The 18800-nt window shown below is 49.1% G+C and overlaps 6 protein-coding genes across 6 annotated transcripts; 2 read left to right on the top strand and 4 right to left on the bottom strand.

Moving 5' to 3' along the window:
- Window positions 1-560: 560 nt before the first annotated feature.
- Window positions 561-2871, bottom strand: FIESC28_00407 (uncharacterized protein; the record flags this gene model as incomplete). Its single annotated transcript, XM_031154558.1, has 3 exons — window positions 561-2454; window positions 2503-2589; window positions 2645-2871. The coding sequence occupies 3 exons, from the start codon at window positions 2869-2871 to the stop codon at window positions 561-563; spliced, it is 2208 nt and encodes a 735-aa protein (XP_031021417.1).
- Window positions 2872-6409: 3538 nt separating this feature from the next.
- On the top strand, window positions 6410-11145 carry FIESC28_00406 (uncharacterized protein; the record flags this gene model as incomplete). The annotated part of the gene is made up of 11 exons (XM_031154557.1): window positions 6410-6571; window positions 6619-6735; window positions 6794-7836; window positions 7893-7984; window positions 8050-8436; window positions 8485-8840; window positions 8893-9509; window positions 9556-9997; window positions 10051-10341; window positions 10394-10799; window positions 10850-11145. 11 exons carry the CDS (start codon window positions 6410-6412, stop codon window positions 11143-11145), a joined length of 4209 nt encoding a protein of 1402 aa, XP_031021416.1.
- Window positions 11146-11564: 419 nt separating this feature from the next.
- FIESC28_00405 (uncharacterized protein) lies at window positions 11565-11857 on the bottom strand (the record flags this gene model as incomplete). The annotated part of the gene is made up of 2 exons (XM_031154556.1): window positions 11565-11699; window positions 11747-11857. 2 exons carry the CDS (start codon window positions 11855-11857, stop codon window positions 11565-11567), a joined length of 246 nt encoding a protein of 81 aa, XP_031021415.1.
- Window positions 11858-12873: 1016 nt separating this feature from the next.
- On the top strand, window positions 12874-14115 carry FIESC28_00404 (uncharacterized protein; the record flags this gene model as incomplete). Its single annotated transcript, XM_031154555.1, has 3 exons — window positions 12874-12987; window positions 13039-13178; window positions 13665-14115. The coding sequence occupies 3 exons, from the start codon at window positions 12874-12876 to the stop codon at window positions 14113-14115; spliced, it is 705 nt and encodes a 234-aa protein (XP_031021414.1).
- A 173-nt stretch (window positions 14116-14288) lies between these two features.
- Window positions 14289-15959, bottom strand: FIESC28_00403 (uncharacterized protein; the record flags this gene model as incomplete). The annotated part of the gene is made up of 2 exons (XM_031154554.1): window positions 14289-15682; window positions 15728-15959. The coding sequence occupies 2 exons, from the start codon at window positions 15957-15959 to the stop codon at window positions 14289-14291; spliced, it is 1626 nt and encodes a 541-aa protein (XP_031021413.1).
- A 1495-nt stretch (window positions 15960-17454) lies between these two features.
- FIESC28_00402 (uncharacterized protein) lies at window positions 17455-18798 on the bottom strand (the record flags this gene model as incomplete). The annotated part of the gene is made up of 5 exons (XM_031154553.1): window positions 17455-17796; window positions 17848-18080; window positions 18130-18283; window positions 18338-18444; window positions 18498-18798. 5 exons carry the CDS (start codon window positions 18796-18798, stop codon window positions 17455-17457), a joined length of 1137 nt encoding a protein of 378 aa, XP_031021412.1.
- Between the last annotated feature and the right edge of the window lie 2 nt (window positions 18799-18800).

Raw genomic sequence — 18800 nt, 5'->3', positions numbered from 1 at the left:
ACGAAAATGCCAGTATTGGCCATTCTTATAGAGATTCAGTCAATTGATCAACAGGCACATCTTGCATCCGTCGTCACCACTGCCAAGCCACTCGTATAGCTATAATTTTAAATTCAACAAATAAGCATCCGAATTATCATCACTGCCTCGTCGTAAACCTGGGATTTGGGTGAAGGATTCGACGATCTTGACAAAAGTGGATGCTTTTGCTGACAGCTCAGCCCTGTCGCGTCGTTTAGATAGCGACACGATAAGCAATGCCGCAAACATGGCGATCTTGACCGGATTGGCAGTACAAAGTAAGATCTAAACTACACTTGGAATTTGATTCGATATGATGTTCATGCAATTCAGGGACGCGTTTGCTTATTCTGACGTCGGTAAAGCAGTTTGCGGCCGTGCTATACGGCTTGCACATATGTTTGTTAGTGATGCGACACGATGGAGGCGAGAAGAATTGACCTCTGAAGGCTTAGGCAACCGAAATAGAATTGCCATAGAATGTCTTAGCTAATTGACATCTTACAATAAGTCGAGTAGACAGCTGAAAAGACATATCATCAGATTGACCCTTGTCCCCAGAAGACTCCTCGGCCATTTGTGCCGACATAAACCAGTCCAGCCTCATTTCCACTTCCTGCCAACTTCGTCGATTCAATAGATCCAAAGCCCTTAGATCCCTGGATATCCTTCCAAGTCTTGCCCATATCAGAGCTACCATACAACCTTCGTCCAGCAGATCCGGCACCGAAAGCGTACAAGTTCCACTTACTTCCTGAACCCTTGCCAAGAGCAATTTGCTGTGTGTTGGTCAGACCAGATCCGACTTTGGTGAACGTATCAGCGAAGTCGGTGCTGCGGAAGATGCCCGCGTCGGTAGAGACATAGACCTCGCCTGCCTTTGTAGGATGGGCGGCGATGTCGCGAATTGACTTTGCTCCGTCAAGGGATCCGGCCTTGGAGAATGTTGAGGCAGTGTTGTTGGAGACGTAGAAGGTGGATCCAGATGCGCCGTAGAAGACTTCATTTTCGCGCTTGTCACTAGCGACAAGTGATCCAGAAGGTAGGCTAGATACGGACGAGAAAGACTCCTCTTTCTCAGATCGCAAAACGCTCTTCGTTTCGGTTGACCAGAGCACGACGTGTCCGTCAGCGGAGATAGCGATATAACCTCCGTATTGATTGGCACCAGCACCACCGTGAGCCTTCCATGACTTTCCTCCGTCGGTGGAAAGGGCAGCCATAGGTGCTTCACCGTCAGTGTTACCAGCTCGAACAACGTTGCCAACTTTGTTACCAGCATAGTCAACACTGACAGAGGTTGTGAACATAGGGTTGTCCCAAGCAGACTGAGGCGACTTGTTCAGTGCGGCCTTGTTCGCAAATGTGAACCCACTGTCATCACCTACAGCAGCAAGAAGATCGCTGCCTCCAGGTGCAGACTTGAGATCGAGTACAGCAAACTCCTCGATGCCATCCGCCAAAGACTCGATGGTGACTTTGTGCTCAGTATCCCACTTCGTGAGGTCATGGCCACCGTAGACGGTAAGACCAGTAGCGTATAGCCAGTGGTTGCTGTCGAAAGGATTGATAGCCAAAGCTTCAACCATCCAGCCCAGGCGCTTGGTGTCTTGTGAGACAAAGTTCTTGTAGATCCATGGAGCTTTGGGAGTGGAGATGCTGTAGTGATAGTCAAGGCTGCCCTGAGCGTTGTAGTTCCAAAGCGTAGACCACGTCTTGCCTGAATCGGTAGATCGCCAGAACTGAACATCAGGGTACCACGAGTTCAAGGCGGCAACAACAAGAGTTCCAGGCTTCTTTTGATCAAGCGCCAAACCGCCAAAGCCGTGGTAGATATCTCCAGGTGGCGTGATATCCTTCCACGTGTTGGCAGCCAAGTCGTACCTGTGAACGGAACCGTCAGTTCCGTCAAAAGGTCCAGCACCATCGCTGTAAGAGAGGTACAACGCCTTCTCCTTAACCGAGATACGGCCCTTATGCGGCATAAACTCCTTGGGCTGGCCCTCAACAGGCTTCCAGGTCTTACCAGCATCATTGGTGACATACAAAGAAGCAGTCTTCTTGTCAGCCACACCGACGAAGATTCTTGATGTAGCGCCATTGACAATGGAAGAAGTTGGATCAAAAGTGACGAAAGTTAGGCCATGAATGTCGTTGTTGTAGCCAGACGAATCACTCGGATCAGGAATCCAAGTTCCAACGTTTGTGAAGGAAGATACTTTAGAGAAGCTCTTGCCACCGTCGGTGCTCTTCCAAAGACCGTTACCACTTCGCGCACCGAAGTAGATGATCTTGGAATTCTTGGGGTCAACGGCGAGACGTTCACCCGTGCCCCGGCCGGGCATGTTGCCACCGACCTTAAAGGGGAGGGTGGTGAAGGACCATGTGTTACCTTTGTCATTACTGATACCAATGGCTCCATTGTTAGGGTCCCTGTGACTTTGTTAGGTGTGTGTCGAGGAGGAGGACTAGCTTGCTTACCAGCTGTTTGTGTACAGGCCTGCAGCAGTGTATATCTTGTTAGGGTCCTTAGGATCCATGGCCATGGCATCGATACCCCAGCGGCTCCTTCGAGAAATTAGTCCACGAACCCATAGCTAGAGGAAGTTGAATGAAATCATACCATGTTGCATCCACTCCCGTGTCATCTGTGACAGGCGTCCAAGAGTCATCGGGATTGAGACGATACAAGCCACCGATGTCTGTACGCAGGTATGCAACACCCTTAGCATTAGGATGGAACTCAATGCCAGGAGAGAAGCCTCCGCCGCCTCCGATCTTGACATTCTGCCATTTCAGAGCGGCCTGGACAACGGTCGCCGAAGCGAAAAGAAGAGAGAGTAACTTCATGATTAACGAATGGCCATACACCAAAAGACATCCTATAATTCATGGTACTATTACTGGCCTTTTATACAGAATTTGCCTACCGTATACTCGTATTCTCGGTTTCGCGATTCGAGGTCATCTGCCAGTTCGGATATTAATGCTCCGTGCCGAAACAGGAACATATGCAGGGGTACTAACTTTTTGCGACGTTTGGAGATGAAGGTTTACGGAGCTCGGCAGCCTTGCAGCAGTTTTAGGCAACGCGCATAGTATACCTATTTTTCCACCTACCAGTTGGAGCTAGCATCTCCTGACTGGGAGGGCGGCGGTTACTTAGAGATGAGGACAGATTCGGGGTGGCGGCCCGTGATATATCGCGCGGCCATGTATCGATGCCGCGTCGGCAGTGCATTTCAGGCTGAGTGAATAGCCTTTAGATATTTGCGATAAATTATGAGCTTCGCGAAGCTATCGTTAAGAAGGGTGGAGTAAAAGGAATTAGTTGGGCCGTCCTTGCATTCAGCATGATGGCCTACATTGACTGCCTTCAACCAGTTCGAATCCAGAACACTCACTAATGAAACCACCACATGTACGTCGGATATATGTTATAAATCTTGGTCTTTTGAAAGAGTATATATTTTGTAGAATCTAACGTAAACTTCATCTTGTTCAGATAAAAGCACTTTACACTTTTCTCGAAGCATCATAATTCTAATGTCTGCGTAAAACATACCTTCTTTTTCTTTTTCTTCTCTACCATAAAATGAAGTGCTCACCTAGATCTAAAACATTCTTGTTACTAGTTTCCATTCAACCTGTTTCTCGTCCTTAACCAACGTCAACCACATCACCCAAACCACTCATCACTAACAAAGTTACCACAAACAATGGCGCTCTTTAACATCTTCATCTCTTTCTTCAGAAACGCTATGGAAGACGGGGTGTTAATCTCCTTTGGTGGAGGAGATACGACCCCTGATGAAAACGCCTTGGAACTCGAAGCGGCCCCTCCTAACCTTTACACGTTCTCGTTTACTCTGCCATAAGGTCGTCCTCATAGAACAAAATTGCTAGATAGCTGGGCATATGTCGGACGATATTTGTATCTACTTTGACGCTCGGATGCACTACAATTGTCGAAGGTGACGCTCTCTATATTACAGGTTTCAACGTCATACGGATCTACAGCTATCATGAGGCGCGGTTTTTCATTGCAAAGGCGTCGCTTCGATTCTTCATTGACCTTTGTACGAAATACAGTATATGAACCTCGATTCGACTAGCATTCTTCTATCTGCCTACCACTCCTCATTACCCATGCCATTTTACTCAACACCACACCCATTTTCCGAATCCGCTTTCCTCCCCCTCCCACATGGCAACATATCGCCCGTTCTTTTTCGCCAGGGCACCGTCAGCCCTTGCGTTGCCACATCCTCGGCACATGAAGTCTGATCGGGCGTTTTCATGGCCGCACACTTGACCATTGACAACCCAACGACACACCCAGAAATCGAATCTGTCTTCGGACACGATGAAGAACTCCGGTTTTTGTTTTTATTTTTATTTTTTGTTTTTTGTTTTGCTTTTTGTGTTTTGGTGCAATGCTTCTGTTGTTGACTGTTGTCTGGTTGTTCTGGCTACATCCTGAATCCGTTATCCTTGGTGTCCATATACGCACGGGACGACCTCAAGCTGTAGTGACGAGCAATAAGCATCGACTCTGAGAAAGCGACTTTGACATAATGTCAGAGCCATTGATCGCAATCATTCACTGGGTTTCGGTATTAGACGCCGAACATGTGCTTGTAGCGCCATGCGATTCAATGCGTTTGTTCGCTGTAGCATTTGGGACCCAGGGTCATGGTGACGAGAGATTCACCAAGGGCCAGACATGGGTGAACCAGCGACCCAGCAAGAATAGTATGCTGTTCACGGCTACTAAGGTTACATTGAGCAAGAAGAGCCATTGGTACCAGCAACCACAGACGCGCAGTATGGCCTTAGAACTTTACCGAACATAACTATCCATTACCGGTAAGTTATTCCGGCCCGGTGCGAAAGCAAAAGCAGAGGCAGTTCTCATGGCCTAAGTCTCGATATTGCTCTATGGGAAAGACAAGAACAGCAATTCCAAAGGAGGGAATGCAGTCTAGGGTATCGAAGGGGGTGCAGGCCAGGCGGAGAGGAACAACACCAAGACGAAAAGTACCATCTAGTCTAGGTCTTAGAAAAGTGTCTGTACGGGCAAAGGCGACGAAATGATTCGGTCACCTCCCTCGGAGTCAGACTATTACTGAGTGTCATTTATTTTATGACGCCCAGAGACACTGTTACCCAGCTCAAGCCCCCAAAATATGCGCCCTGACCCTGAGCATAATTGGCCAATGGGTGCAAAAAGAAAGCAGATTGACCCAGGATGTGTACGAGACAATGCAATCCACTTCTCAAGTCTTACTCCAAGAATCGAATTCGTTATCAGTTTTTTGGTCCAATCCTGAATTGTCCAATTGAATCATCGAATGCAAACACATTGACGCGTCCACAAAACTATCGACGATAGCGCGACGTCTCACATCACATTTTACGTTCAATAGTTCCACGCGCTCATGATTACGAGGCTTGCTGAGCTGAACCCCAGCTCCGATCATGACCCAATAACCCCTCCATTCACAGTACTACAACCAAGACAACCTTCCCCGCTCAGCCTGAGACAGAGTTTACGGTCAAGAAAAGAGCTGAGATTATGGCCTGTAAATCCATTCTCAATCGCGATGACCAGTGGAGATTTGACTGCTGTCAATGACGATCTTATGATGGACAGGATTGGCATTATAGCTCCCAGCTGCAGCTCTACGACTTATGGCCTCACCCGGTCGAGGCCCGACCCGCGATCGAAACGGCCCCTCCAATAGTGCGCGGCATTCGCATCAATCCACATTACGAAGTGTCATAGCGAGCTCCCATCTTTTCCTCTTTAGGTGACTTGAGCTGGGCTGAAATTCCTAGTCTGGTGTGATCATCCAAGACATTCCCCATTACCATGCGTCTTATCTTTGGTGGCTTGGAGACTTCGTCTTAGCTAGCTTCAATTTCTGCGGGGTATCAGAAACATCACAGATGAGACCAAATAGTCAGGCCACTTTGTGGCAGCTTATACTAGTGCTTAGACGATGTTATTATTGTAACCTACGCTGTAGGTCTCAAACTTAGACCGGAGACGATGCGGGATCACGTCAAGATAGCTCCCTTCGGGCGCACGGTCTAGATGAGGTCTCTCAGAGGTATGCTGAACCGGGGACACGGCTAGTATCCCAGACAGACTTTGACGAATTGGATTGCTTGCAAATAAGCACTGTCTTGATACTACATGTGAGAGAAGAAGAGTTTTAAAGAGCTCGGGTCCCAGCACCATGTGAGGTGATGTTCTATGTATCCAATTCTTCTCTGATTGTTTGAGAGAAGCATTTGTGTGATATTTTACCTTGTATAATCACTTATGGAGACATAAGAAACTTGATCATCCCATCTTATCTCTTATCTGGGACTCATCACCATGTCTGAGTCTCAACAATCCCTCGTCAATGGCCGTACTAACGGCTACGCCAATGGCCGGACGGCAGAGGCTTCTGAGTGGGATGCCAAGATCCAAAAGCTCAATGGCGAGTTGAGAGACGCCAAGTATCTCGCTGGGTTCCATGGTGATACCCTCATCGGAGTAAGTCGTCTTGGCTGTGCAATCCACTTGTACTAACCCTGCGATAGGACAAGTTCAGGCCTGGTGTTGGGTGGTTTGCCGATCTTAGAAGGATCTTGACATTCCAGCATCTTCCTGCTATCAAGAACGTTTTGGTCCACTATATCAAGACCAAGACTCTGGACGTAAGTTACAATGGCCATCCAATGGCCATCGCATGTCTATCTTACTGACCGCGCACAGAAAACAAATTTGGCAGAGCTGGTTGGCTCCATTTCCAATGATAGTCTTTTACGTGCCAAGTTCATCGAAACTGAAGTCAAGGCCAAGTACGAGCGCATGCTTCATCCACCGATCACCTACCTCGGCGATGCATTCAAGTATCGTACCGCCGATGGCAAGTTCAACAGTGCCATGCATCCTCAACTTGGTCAAGCAGGTGCACCCTACGCTAAGACAGTGCCTAGCAAGACCCACCCATTGGGAGCCCTGCCTGATCCAGCCGATCTCTTCGATCGTCTCATGGCTCGTGAAGATCCCGGACCAGATGGCAAAGGCCGACCTAGCACTTCTGGTCTGTCAAGTATGCTGATTTATCATGCTACTATTATCATTCATGACATTTTCAGGACCAATGATGCTGACAAGAACATCTCGGACTCGTCTTCCTACCTCGACCTGTCGCCTCTGTATGGCTTCACTGAGGAGATGCAGCGCAAGATTCGAGATGACAAGTACAAGCTTGGTCTTCTTAAGCCTGATACCTTTGCCGAGGATAGGCTCTTGAGACAACCTCCTGGTGTCTGTATCTATTTGGTTATGTACAACAGATATCACAACTACGTCGCGACCCAACTCCGACGCATCAATGAGAACGGTCGGTTCTCGGTGCCAACCAAGTACCAACTGGCACCACTTGCTTCTGCCGCTAAGGAATTCGTCAAGAACCCCGACAAAGATTTCCAGGAAGCGCTCTGGAAGCAACACACCACGTGGAAAGACCGTCGCTCTGCCGGTATTGACGATGATGACGACAATGATGAGGAGTACGAGGATGTCTGCGACTTCCTCCGCCAGCGAATCCTCGCTGCTATTGAGGAGGGCCTGAACAAGCAGGGTGAGCTCCAGAAGGAGTTGTGCCGTTCTGTCACTGGCAAAGAACATGAGGTCGAGGCTGATAAGAGACTGAAGAACATTAACCCTGAGGGTGTTCTTCAAGAGTTTCTTAAGGCTCATGAGGCGGCTTGGGATAAGCTTGATGAGGACTTGTTTCAGACTGCGCGACTGTGAGTCTCATCACCAACCCCCGACCCAATGATGGCTACGTGCTAACATATCGCAGGATCACTTGTGGAATGTACATCCAGATCTCCATCCACGATTATCTTCGAGCTCTGATGGGATTCCACAACTTCGACACCAACTTCACACTCGGTAAGTGTTTTCAAGCGACCCAGCCTTCAGCAACCTTGTTTAGCATCACACTAACACTTTTCCAGATCCTCGAGTCGACATGAAGAACCACAAGAACGTCTCACGGGGCTTAGGTAACCAAGTCACCGTCGAGTTCAACCTCCTCTACCGCTTCCATTGTGCCATCTCAATGAAGGACGAGAGCTACGCTGAAGCTTTCATGTCTGAGCTCTTCGATAAGGACGACAATTGGGACCCCAAGTCCATGGGTCTGCCTCAATTCATGCAGGAAATGGGTAAGACCAAGGCCAAGGAGAGGGTGAAGGAGCCTCTTGAGCCATGGCAGCAGGAGTTTGGTCTCCGCAAGGAGGGACACTCTCGATTCAAGCCTTTCAAGAGGAACGAGTATACCGGTCTGTTCAACGATGAGGACATGGTCAATGAGTTGACCAGCGCTATGGACGATCCCATCGGTAAGTACCTCACATGACTTTATGACTGTGAAGCTAATCTTGTTGCAGCCAACTTCGGTCCTCTCAATGTTCCTCGCTGTCTGAAGGCCGTCGAGATTCTTGGTATCATGCAAGCCCGTAAATGGGAGATTGGAACCCTTAACGACTTCCGAGATTTCTTTGGCATGAAGCGGCATGCTTCCTTTGAGTCCATCACTCCCAATGAGGAGGTCCAGAACGCTCTGCGCGACTTGTACGAGAACGTTGACAAGGTCGAGCTTTACCCCGGTATCTTCTGTGAGACCAACCAGGCCAACCGTCAATTGAACGCGGACCCTGGTCCTTCCGATTTGGACTCTGCGCTCTGGGCGGCCATCTTCTCTGACGCGATCACTCTTGTTCGCTCCGATCGATTCTACACAGTGGTAAGTACTGACACTCAATCACATCCAACCACGTGATTAACATTATCGGCAGGACTGGAACACCAACTCTTTGACCAACTGGGGTATGGCGGAAGTCACTCCAGACAATGACGTCTGCAAGAGCTCCATGTTCCATCGCCTGATTCAACGAGCCTTCCCCGAGTGGTACCCCTACGACTCGATCCGCTTCTTCCATCCATTCTACACAGCCGAGAAGAACGCCGAACTTGCAAAAGCGCAGGGATATGACAAGGAGTTCTGCATCAAGACTACTCCCTTGAGGAAGGCCAAGAAGAACTCGCGCGGCGAGGCTACCAATTTTGACTTCGAGGTAACTTCTTCTAATCCTCAGAAGCCAAGTAAGACGGTGTACTTGACCCACAGCAGTGACATAAAGCGTATTTTGGAGGATACCTCTGATGTTCTTGTTCATCCTGCTCGAACAAGGATCTCTGACCTTCCGCCGGTGATCCATGATGTTTTGAAGCCGGGCCAGAACAATGACCCGAAGAAGAACGGCGTGTCTCAGACTGCTGCTGCGAAGCACTCCACCGTTGACCATGAGCACATCCAGTCGTACTTGGTCAACATTGCGCGTAACATCATCAAGCGCGAGGTTGTCACTACTGATAAGGACAAGGGTATCTATCAGCTCGATATCGTCCGAGAGTAAGTTCACATCCTTGCTTCCAAATGCGCCTCTAACAAGCAATAGCTACGCCATCCCTATCGTCACCCGCTTCGTCGCCGACTTCCTCGGCTTTGGCCACCTCCTCCGCAGCGACACCAACTCGCACGCACCTTACTCCGAGAACGAGGTCTACCAGCACATCAACAACTGTCAGGTCTTCCTCTCCTACAACACCGATGAGACCAAGCTTCTCAAGCGTCGCAAGGCGTTCCGAGACTCGATGAGCTTCCTACTCAAGTTGACTGAGGAAGGTAACATCCGCGAGGCTGGCAAGTGGCGCACCACACGATGGGTCCAGGGCTTCTTTGGGGCTGTTGCTTCCCTCAGTCAAGATAAGCCTAACTTCATGACGGCTTTGGGTTACAGGGTTGCTGGTGAGGTTCTCCAGCGGGAGACGAACACGAGCAAGGCGGCGACCATCCTCCTCTTGACTGGATTGGATAGCGCCTACAACGTGGTACTCGCGGTAAGTCCACTTCTACGGCTCACCTTAGGGAATTTGGACTAATATATCCACAGTTTACCTCGGTCATGGAGTCCTTCTTCAAGGAACTTTACGCGAAGTATCCAAGTAAGCCCTGGGGTAAGGTGGTTAGAGACTCCTGGCTCGAAATCCAGAAGCTTGCCTTCAATGATGACGCCGAGTCCAACGAGCGCATCCAGGCTCTTGTACTCAAGGTGCAAAGATGGAGTGTTAAGCTGCCAATCGTTCGCAAGGCTTCTCGGGAAACCACGATCCAGGCTACTAACGATGATGGCAAGCCTGAGCAAATCAAGCTCGCCAAGGGCACAGTAGTTGTCTGCGACATCGTGAGTCGAGGTCTTAACATCTTGCTGGGAGCATTTACTGACACTACTACAGAAACTGGCCGAGGAGAACAATGATTCTACGAACGCTGATGAGCGTAAGGAGCTCAATTACTGTTCCAGCTTCGCCGAGGCTTTCAGCGAGTACCACCCCAAGCATGTCGCTGCGACAGGCCTCGTCACCATGGTCAAGGTTCTGGCTCAGCTCAAGAATCTCAGACGTGGCCATGATACGCAGGGCGTCTCTAAGAAGATCAACATTGATTCCTCTAGTGTTGGTTACGCCAACTACATGGCCCCCATGCGTCTCACGGAGATTGACTTGAAGTTGAAGAAGGCTGAGGAGGACAACAAATTGACAGCACAACAACGCGAGGCAATCTATCCCTCTGGAATCAGGAAGCCTGCTACTGCCACTTATCTTACAACTGAGTGGGATGAGATGGTTCCTTTCCCTACCAGTAAGCTCAACCACACATCACTTGTGTTCCACAATACTGACCATCTACAGCATGGAAACTGCGATTCGATGGCTATGGTCTCTCAGACTACAGCAAGAACGACTACGAGGTACTTAAAGTATTTAGGATCCCAGACGACATTCAGCCATTCTACCAGCCGAATGGACCTAGCCACATCGGAGGATCTTTCGCTACTCCTGTTTGTGTCTGCCACAACTCATGGAAGAACAAGGGCAAGGGTCACGAGGGTCATGAGGAGACTGAGGCTGGCGCTCACGAGGTTCTTTCTGCTTGTGGACATGCACATGCGCCAATGCCAGCTACTTCTGGATGCAAGATTGGTTAAACTCCTGTCATGCGGCTGAGTGTGTTGGATATTGAGGCTGAAGGATGACATTTCGTATGATCAAAAGTGTTGTTTTATCAAGTACGCATTGCGGGCATCTCTATCACCAGATGTGTCATAAGCAAACCTCGAGTAGAGGCTGAAGGATTGACTAAATGTAATTTAAGATCTCGTGTAAATCGACCTAAATTGATCAAGTCTTTAGTCTCTTATGTTCAGAAGACAATGTTTACTCTGGTGGTCTAAGGATATCACACTCTGATTAATGTGAATATTTACATTGGGAGGATAACGTATATACTGGTGCTCGACATGTGATCAACCCTTCCATCGTACACCCACCCGGCCATTCCGATTTTCTCATCGCTGTCTTCTCAAGAAACCTCTCGCCTTCCCAATACTCAATGCCGGGCATATCCTCAAGCGCAAGCAGTTCTGAACTGGGCGTTCCATGGGCTGACGTTGGAGAACTTGCCTCCCGCATTACAAGGCTTGTCTGCGAAGAGAGCACGCGCATTCTCACAAGTGGTCGTGCACCCTGCTGGGGTGTTTTCCTGATCGGTCAGTCATGCTTTATGGGTATGTGAGATCAAATACTTACATCAACGCAGCAGTGAGAACCGTCAGAATAGAGACATTGGCAGAAGGCTGCGGCTTGTGCGCCCATGGCGATACTGAGGAGGACGGCAACGGTGGTGAGAAGACGGACCATTTTAACGCAGGATATAGGTAAGAAGGAACAAAGATAAGTTGTGATTGAAGTTTGAGTAGGGTGAGAAGCTTGTCTATTGGATGATAGTGATAGCAGCTTGCTTTATATCTGGACTGGCAGTTCTTATCATTCTCTCACACTGACAATAACTTGCCGATGGCTCTATCGGGTCAACAGATCGTAATGATAACAAACGGGTCCTTACGACTTGAGATATCCCAGCTGGAAATGAATGCTGCCTCACCTGGGTCGTGATATGTGGGATGCAAGGACAGGGTCTTGCTAGGCTTTACGGCAATAACCAACGACCAAAGCACGAGCCTGTCAATTCGGCAAATTCGGCAGTTCGTATCAGGGATCCGAAGTTTAAAGTTTTGACTACAATATCTGCCGACAAATTGGTTGTGACGCTGCATAATACCCATGTGGAATACGAAAATTGTATATTCCGGAGCATGAGTGCCAGTTCCGCTTCCTCGCCAACATTCTAACACCATCTTTCGTTCCAAATCATCACTAGAACACTTTGAGAGTTGGTAAATTGGAACGAATACCCTTTGGAACTATGGTCAGTCCATAAGGCTAACCGATTAATGGCATGACATAGCCATGAAGTAGGGATGACCCTAGCGGTAACGGTCATAGCTCACGAAGTGACATTCCTAGCATATATCTCTCAATTCCCCTAGCATCTCATAATATCCTAGCAAAGGTGATGTATGGAACCCGATAAAACCATTGAGAACCCTGAGAACTGTCAGGTGCCAAGCTAAGGAAAGCGGTAAATGAGGGTCTAGTAGAGTTGATTCGTGGAAGAATCATCGACACAATAACGGCTGGCTCTCCACAGCGTTGAGAAAGTTCCGTTATCATGACGATCGTTCGTTATCGTGCTGGAGTGCCGTGTCGCTCTCATGTATAAGAACATCGACATCCAAACTCAACACATCAATACACAAATCGACTACAGCCGTCTTCTCAACCTTCAGCCCAGAGTAACTGTACAAGTCAACACAATGGTTCGCATCACCTCTGTCATCACCTTCCTCCTCACCGCCGCCCTCGGCGTCCAGGCCGCTGCCACTTGCCAGTGTCTCTTCCAAGACGGCTCACACTGCTGTGTCTACTCTGTAAGCTCCCCTTCCAAAGAACTATAGAGTCAAGTACTAATAACATTCTAGGATGCCCGAGGTGCCGCAGAGAACTGCGATAATGTTTGTCGGGGCGCTCGCCGATCTACAGATAACGCTGCCTGCAATGCCAACGGCAAGTGGTCCAGTGTCAGCGCATGGAATGCTCAGTGGCGAACTGGATGCGCCAGGTAAAAGTCTCAAGACTATTTGAAGGCTTTTTCCAATTCTGTTGTTAGACGAATAGAGGACTCGCTTTGGGCGGTATTGTTGGTGTGGGTTGTTCAGAAGCACATAACAATTGATCTTTCTTGCATTTTATTCTCGTGTTCCACGTGTTTTGCCCCACATATACACTGACCGTTCTTCCTACATTTATGACCGACGAACAACTATTATGCCCAAGGCAAACACGGCTCTCTCACTCCATTCGCTGTTCCATTGATGAATATTCATACATCTTCTTCGTTCCTCCTTTCCTTGGCCCTCCATTCTTACGGGCAGTCAGGTTTTGTTTCCATACAAGGACATTGTTATCTCTGATAGTTATGTTCGCGGAATGGCATACTACGCACAACGAATTATCTCTTTTTTTAAAAAGGCAAGATTCCTCCGACCCATGGCTGTTTTTCTCATCAGACTAATCACTTGATAAACCAAAGCTAACACTACAACAGTCAGCTCTTCTTGTTGAGAATCCTTATCAAACCGCCAGTCGACCTTGAGATCTTATCCACGATGGCTTGCAGCGACGAATACCCGCAGGGGGAGATCTTCGCCAAGATGTTCTCCCCCATCCAAGAGCCGCAGGGCGATGAATCGCTTGACATCAAGAGTGTAAGCGAGCATCACTCAGAACAGGAGAACGTGGAATCCAAACCGCACTATGAGCCTCTCGATCACGAGACTCGCAAGCACATGAGTGAGAAGAAGAGGGTATATCTCAAGCGTAAAAGGGCCAAAGGGTGCAAGCTTGGGTATATCAACAAGAAGAAGGATGATCGGGCTCAGCGGAAGGAGGATACCAAGCAGGACAAGGCCGAGGTGAATGACATGGAGTTGTTTCACTTGTACGCCAAGGCCTGTTATGCCGATGGAGTAGCCGACACGTTGAATATGAACGGTTGAGGTGAGTAAATGGTCGAGATTATGCGCTGGACGCATCAACGATCTAACTTGGCTTCTGAGAAAGGCAAGTCTGGTAGAGTTCTTCTTTTCGCCTGAACAGAAATTTATACATGCATCTCTGAATTGAAGCTAGATACTCTATATTTTGCCTTATATACTGTGACATGAATAAACTAAGCCATGACTCGGTATACAGGATACTCATCGCCTACGTTGACTGACAGAATGTTGAACGTGACATACGAATCAATGTTCTCAGGCTCAAGAACAACAAAAGCATAAGCAGCGGCGGCTTGACGAGTGCTAACCCAGAAGCTGCCCGCTGGCATGGTAATCTCCTTGCGCTTTGTCTCAGTAGTCACGGTGTTGAGAACAGTGCCCTGGTAAACAGTCTTGCCTAGCTCAATGCTGGTGACGTTGAGGGCCTCGACCTCGCCCTTGAACTCGGTACGGAGCTGCTCGACCTCCACGCCGACGAGACGGAGACGGTCGGCGGCTTCTTTCCAGGCTTGGGGGAAGACGTACGCTTCGGGGCGGGTGCGGGTCATGTTGGCCTTGACGGGGGTGGAGCTGAAAAAGTTGACTGGAACCTTGACCAGTTTGCCGGTCTCGACCTCAATCATGTCCCAGGTTCGGTTCTCGGGTGGGTAGATATCGTTGATGACGATCTCAATATCCTCATCGCCCTCGATGTACTTGCGACGGGCTCCCTCGATGACCTCGTAGACCTCCTCAGCGTTGTCGGCGGCGGTTTGGACGATGGTTTCAATCATGGTGAGTCCAGAGGCGACACGTCGCTGGAAGTGCTGGCTACCAAGCATAATACCTCGAGTCTCGGTAAGGAAGACCATAGCCTGAGTGAGAGCCAGAGAAACATCACCAGCACGAGCCTGGGTGTCGAGTTGAGTGAACTCCAGAGGCTCGGAAGCGCTACCAACAATGTAAGGGCTCCAGCGCAGATTGCGCTTCTCCATGGCACCAGCAATTCTGGGAGCGAAGACAGATTCGGAGTACTCTCGGATATCCTTGTGAATGTTGAGGTTCTTCATAGCGTCAAACTGACCGTCCACAGCTTGGTGCCACTGCTGGTTGTCACCGAAAGGTCGAGTAGCGCTGTACTCGTGGGCATCAACAGCGATGTGAGGGTGGAAGTCCACGATCAAAGCCTTCACATCGCGAGTCTGCTGGGCAGCGAAACGGATGTGATCTCTGTTGGGATCGTAACCTGTGCCAAGAAAGCGCTGGAAGTAGGCAACACCATCGGGGTTATATCGAGGAAGGATCATGATGTCCATCTTCTCCAAGATTGACGCAGCCCAAGTCGCGTTGGCATCAAACTTGCCCAGCAGAGCAAGAAGAGCTTGGTCACCACCGGGCTCATTGCCGTGGACACCGCCCTGAAGATACACTCGGAGCTTCTCTGTTGCAGAGGAATTGGCTTTGATCTCAGGCTGAGATGACGTGGAGAGGTAGACGTAAGGCATCGAGCGACCCTCATCGGACTTAAACTTCGGGTTGCTGTACGTCAACCAGTCATTGCGGTTGGCAAGACTATGAAGGAAGTAGTCTGATCATGTTAGCAGTGTACAATACAAGTTGTTTCTCAACATACCCAGTGTCGCATCATCAGTTGGGCCAGCGGTGCCATTTTCGAACCCAGCAGGAATACTCTTGGGATCAGTGAAAGCAGGCGAGTGAAGCTCAATTCCTTCGACCTCGGGGAAGTTCTCGGAAGCCTCCTCACTATCCTTGACGACGGTCACTTGGTTGTGAGCATAACGCTGCTGCGCAGCCGCCAGGCCGGCGTACAAAAGCCCAGACGTGAAAACAGCACGGATCGACATGATTCAGAGTATCCTGTCGCATTAAAGTCACATAATGAGGAACTTCACGCATTTTATAGCTCGGCTACAGGTACAAAGCCCGTCCAATTCGTCCAACATCTCATCAGACTCGCAAATTGTTACCCCGCCGATCAGCAAGGAAGCTTATCACTCTAAAGTTGGCCGAAGATAAGCTTAAACCGTATAAAGCAGGTGTCTCAGAGCAATTGGGTCATTAAGCTCCGGAAGGTTGCAATCTGCGAGCGGGGAATGGATTCGCCAAGGCTTGACGATTGGGAATTATTTACCGCTTCTTGTTTTCGTGGTCGGGCCTTGATTAATCCCGGGTTCTTTTGTTGTTTCTGTGCTGATAAGATAAGCCCAGCCTCCGCTAAGAGCGCGATGGATTAGCGGGGTTGGGAAGAAAATAGTGGATGCTCTAGTGGCAGGCTTCTGGGTGACATTCTGTAGGGTAATTGACGGGCGAATGGATCATCGCTCTCGTCAGTAAAGAACAAGCGGAAAAATGACATTACTTACTTAATGAGATAACTTGTAAGGTTACAGTTACCGATTGTCTTTTTCTAGTGTACACACTTGAGTATTGTTTAAGTGCGTGGCAACTTAGAATTTATGATGTCAACTGAACCGTTTATTGTAAAGGTATTAGCGAGCAATGAAGTTTTCCCTTGGGTGTAAGAACAGGCTTTTCTTACCGAAACAACGAGAGATTCATAGGCCCAAAAGCAAGAATAGATATACTAATCTTGCTAGAACATTAAGGGCCCGTATCCGCGAAAGATATTGGTGGGAGAGGGCCGTTTCTCGCAGCCAACATTCGGTGGTGACGGGGTACATAAGTCTAGAGTTTAGCGCTCAACCCCAGCATAAGACAACGTGGCCGAGTGGTTAAGGCGATGCCCTGCTATCTCTTCTGAGACATCATAGGCATTGTGTTCGCACGCGTAGGTTCGAATCCTGCCGTTGTCGCTCCTCTTTTTGCTTTTTGTGCCACCCATCCCTCACACACAGTCAGCTTGAACACTCACTCCCTCTATGACTCTCACTCACGTATGCTATGTTGTAGCGAAGCAATTGTTCCAGCGCGTCGCTCTATCAGCAACGCGTCAGCGATATCATCACGTGTGCCATCTTACATTCTTCCCAGGTGCTTGCGGCGACAAAAAAAAAAACACAGCAAAGCGCGACTTTGCGAACCTTCCTTTGAGCATTTCTCCCAGAGACAAGCCAATTGACCAGCACCGAAGAGGCCAGTATCTCGCGCAACGGCATTGACCGCGAGGCTCTCAGGCCGTAATTGGAGCTCAGCTTTCAACAATCATTCGGGCGAATGGTTTAGTGGTATAATACTCCCTTAGCATGGGAGTGGTCCAGGGTTCGATTCCCTGTTCGTCCAATATCGGTGGTTAAATTCCACTATTATCCTCTCTTTTTGTGAATGTCACAACTCTCTTTTTTGCTCAGAATCGTGATGCGATTTGTAGTACTGCATTTTTCATGACCATGGAACAGTAGCACCCTTCTCATGGGACTCCCTCGCCAGCTCAATCACCCTCAGCACATCGCGCGACTGCGTAGGTTTGACAATCAACTCAGCCTTCCCATTGATAGCATCGGCAACATTCTCATAAAGCCCCATCCATCGACTAGGAAGAGTCGGGTAGCGACCAACATACTTTCTTGAAGCTTCATCCCAGTCCTGCACTTTACTGTCGAACTCTTCGTATGTGCTCAGAACACCTCGCATGCTCTCATATTCGACGCCAAACCCTTCGTCGGTGGGTTTGAGACCTGCGGCAATGTGGTCTTCTGTTATACAGGTGCTGCGTTGTTGGAACTGGAGCAATGGTCAGCATGAGGCTTTGAACGGATTGAGTAGGGAAAGTACCTTGATGAATGAGCCCTTTGTTCCGCGAACAAGCTGTTTGAGCTGTTGATCCATGGGCGTGACAACCGCTGTCTTGACCGTGACGAGGAGATCCTTCTGCGCGCCGTCGTACTGGAGGATGATCGTGAAAGAGTCCTCAACTTCACTCTCGGCATCGCGCTGTACACGGAAGAAACCGGTCACAGACTTTGGTCGGCCGAAGAGGACGAGAGCTTGGTCTAGACTGTGTGTGCCTGTCGTACTGTAAGTAAGCAGTCTCGGTGAGCCAAGGTGATCACGTACCGAGACCGTAGGACATGCCAGAGCCTGGAGTAAACTTCTTTCCCATACTGGACATCCATGATGGCGACTCGAAGTCATAATGTAGTTCGGCCTCCTTGATATCACCCAGTGCGCCCTTTTCGATTAGATGGCTGAGTGTTCTGAAATCGGCGTCCTTTGAGAGTCAGTGTCATGTACAGCGATAGAGGAACAAGGCCACGCAACTGACCCATCGTCGGTTCTGGAAACAAGTGACGATAAGGCCCTTTTCCTCAGCAACCTTGATCACCTTATCTGCTTCCTCGGAGGTCATAGTAAAAGGCTTATCCACGATCACTATCCTGCAATCAGTTTCTTAAGAGCAAGTGAATAAACCGTGCTCAACCTACCGTGCTTTCCAGCGCGGAGCGCCTGCTCAGCAAATTTCCCATGCGTATCATGATGCGTAACAACCACAACAAACTGGATCTCAGAGTCGGCGAAGAACTCGTCGGCTTCACGATAGTGCTTGATGTTGGGAAAGTCGACCGTGCAGTGAGATCCTTTTGGTGCAGATGATGGATCTGCTGGGGCTTCAGCGCGTTGCAAGATAGCTACGAGTTGAAAGTCCGGTATCGCCGTGATGAAAGGTAGATGGAAGGTTTGGCCGGAGTTGCCATAGCCGACAACGCCGACTTTGATAGGTGACATGT

This window comes from Fusarium coffeatum (genome assembly GCF_003316985.1).
Source record: "Fusarium coffeatum strain FIESC_28 chromosome Unknown BRIP53273_contig_9, whole genome shotgun sequence".
NCBI classification, from domain to species: Eukaryota; Fungi; Ascomycota; class Sordariomycetes; order Hypocreales; family Nectriaceae; genus Fusarium; species Fusarium coffeatum.
This window is presented reverse-complemented; position numbering and strand designations above follow the sequence as displayed.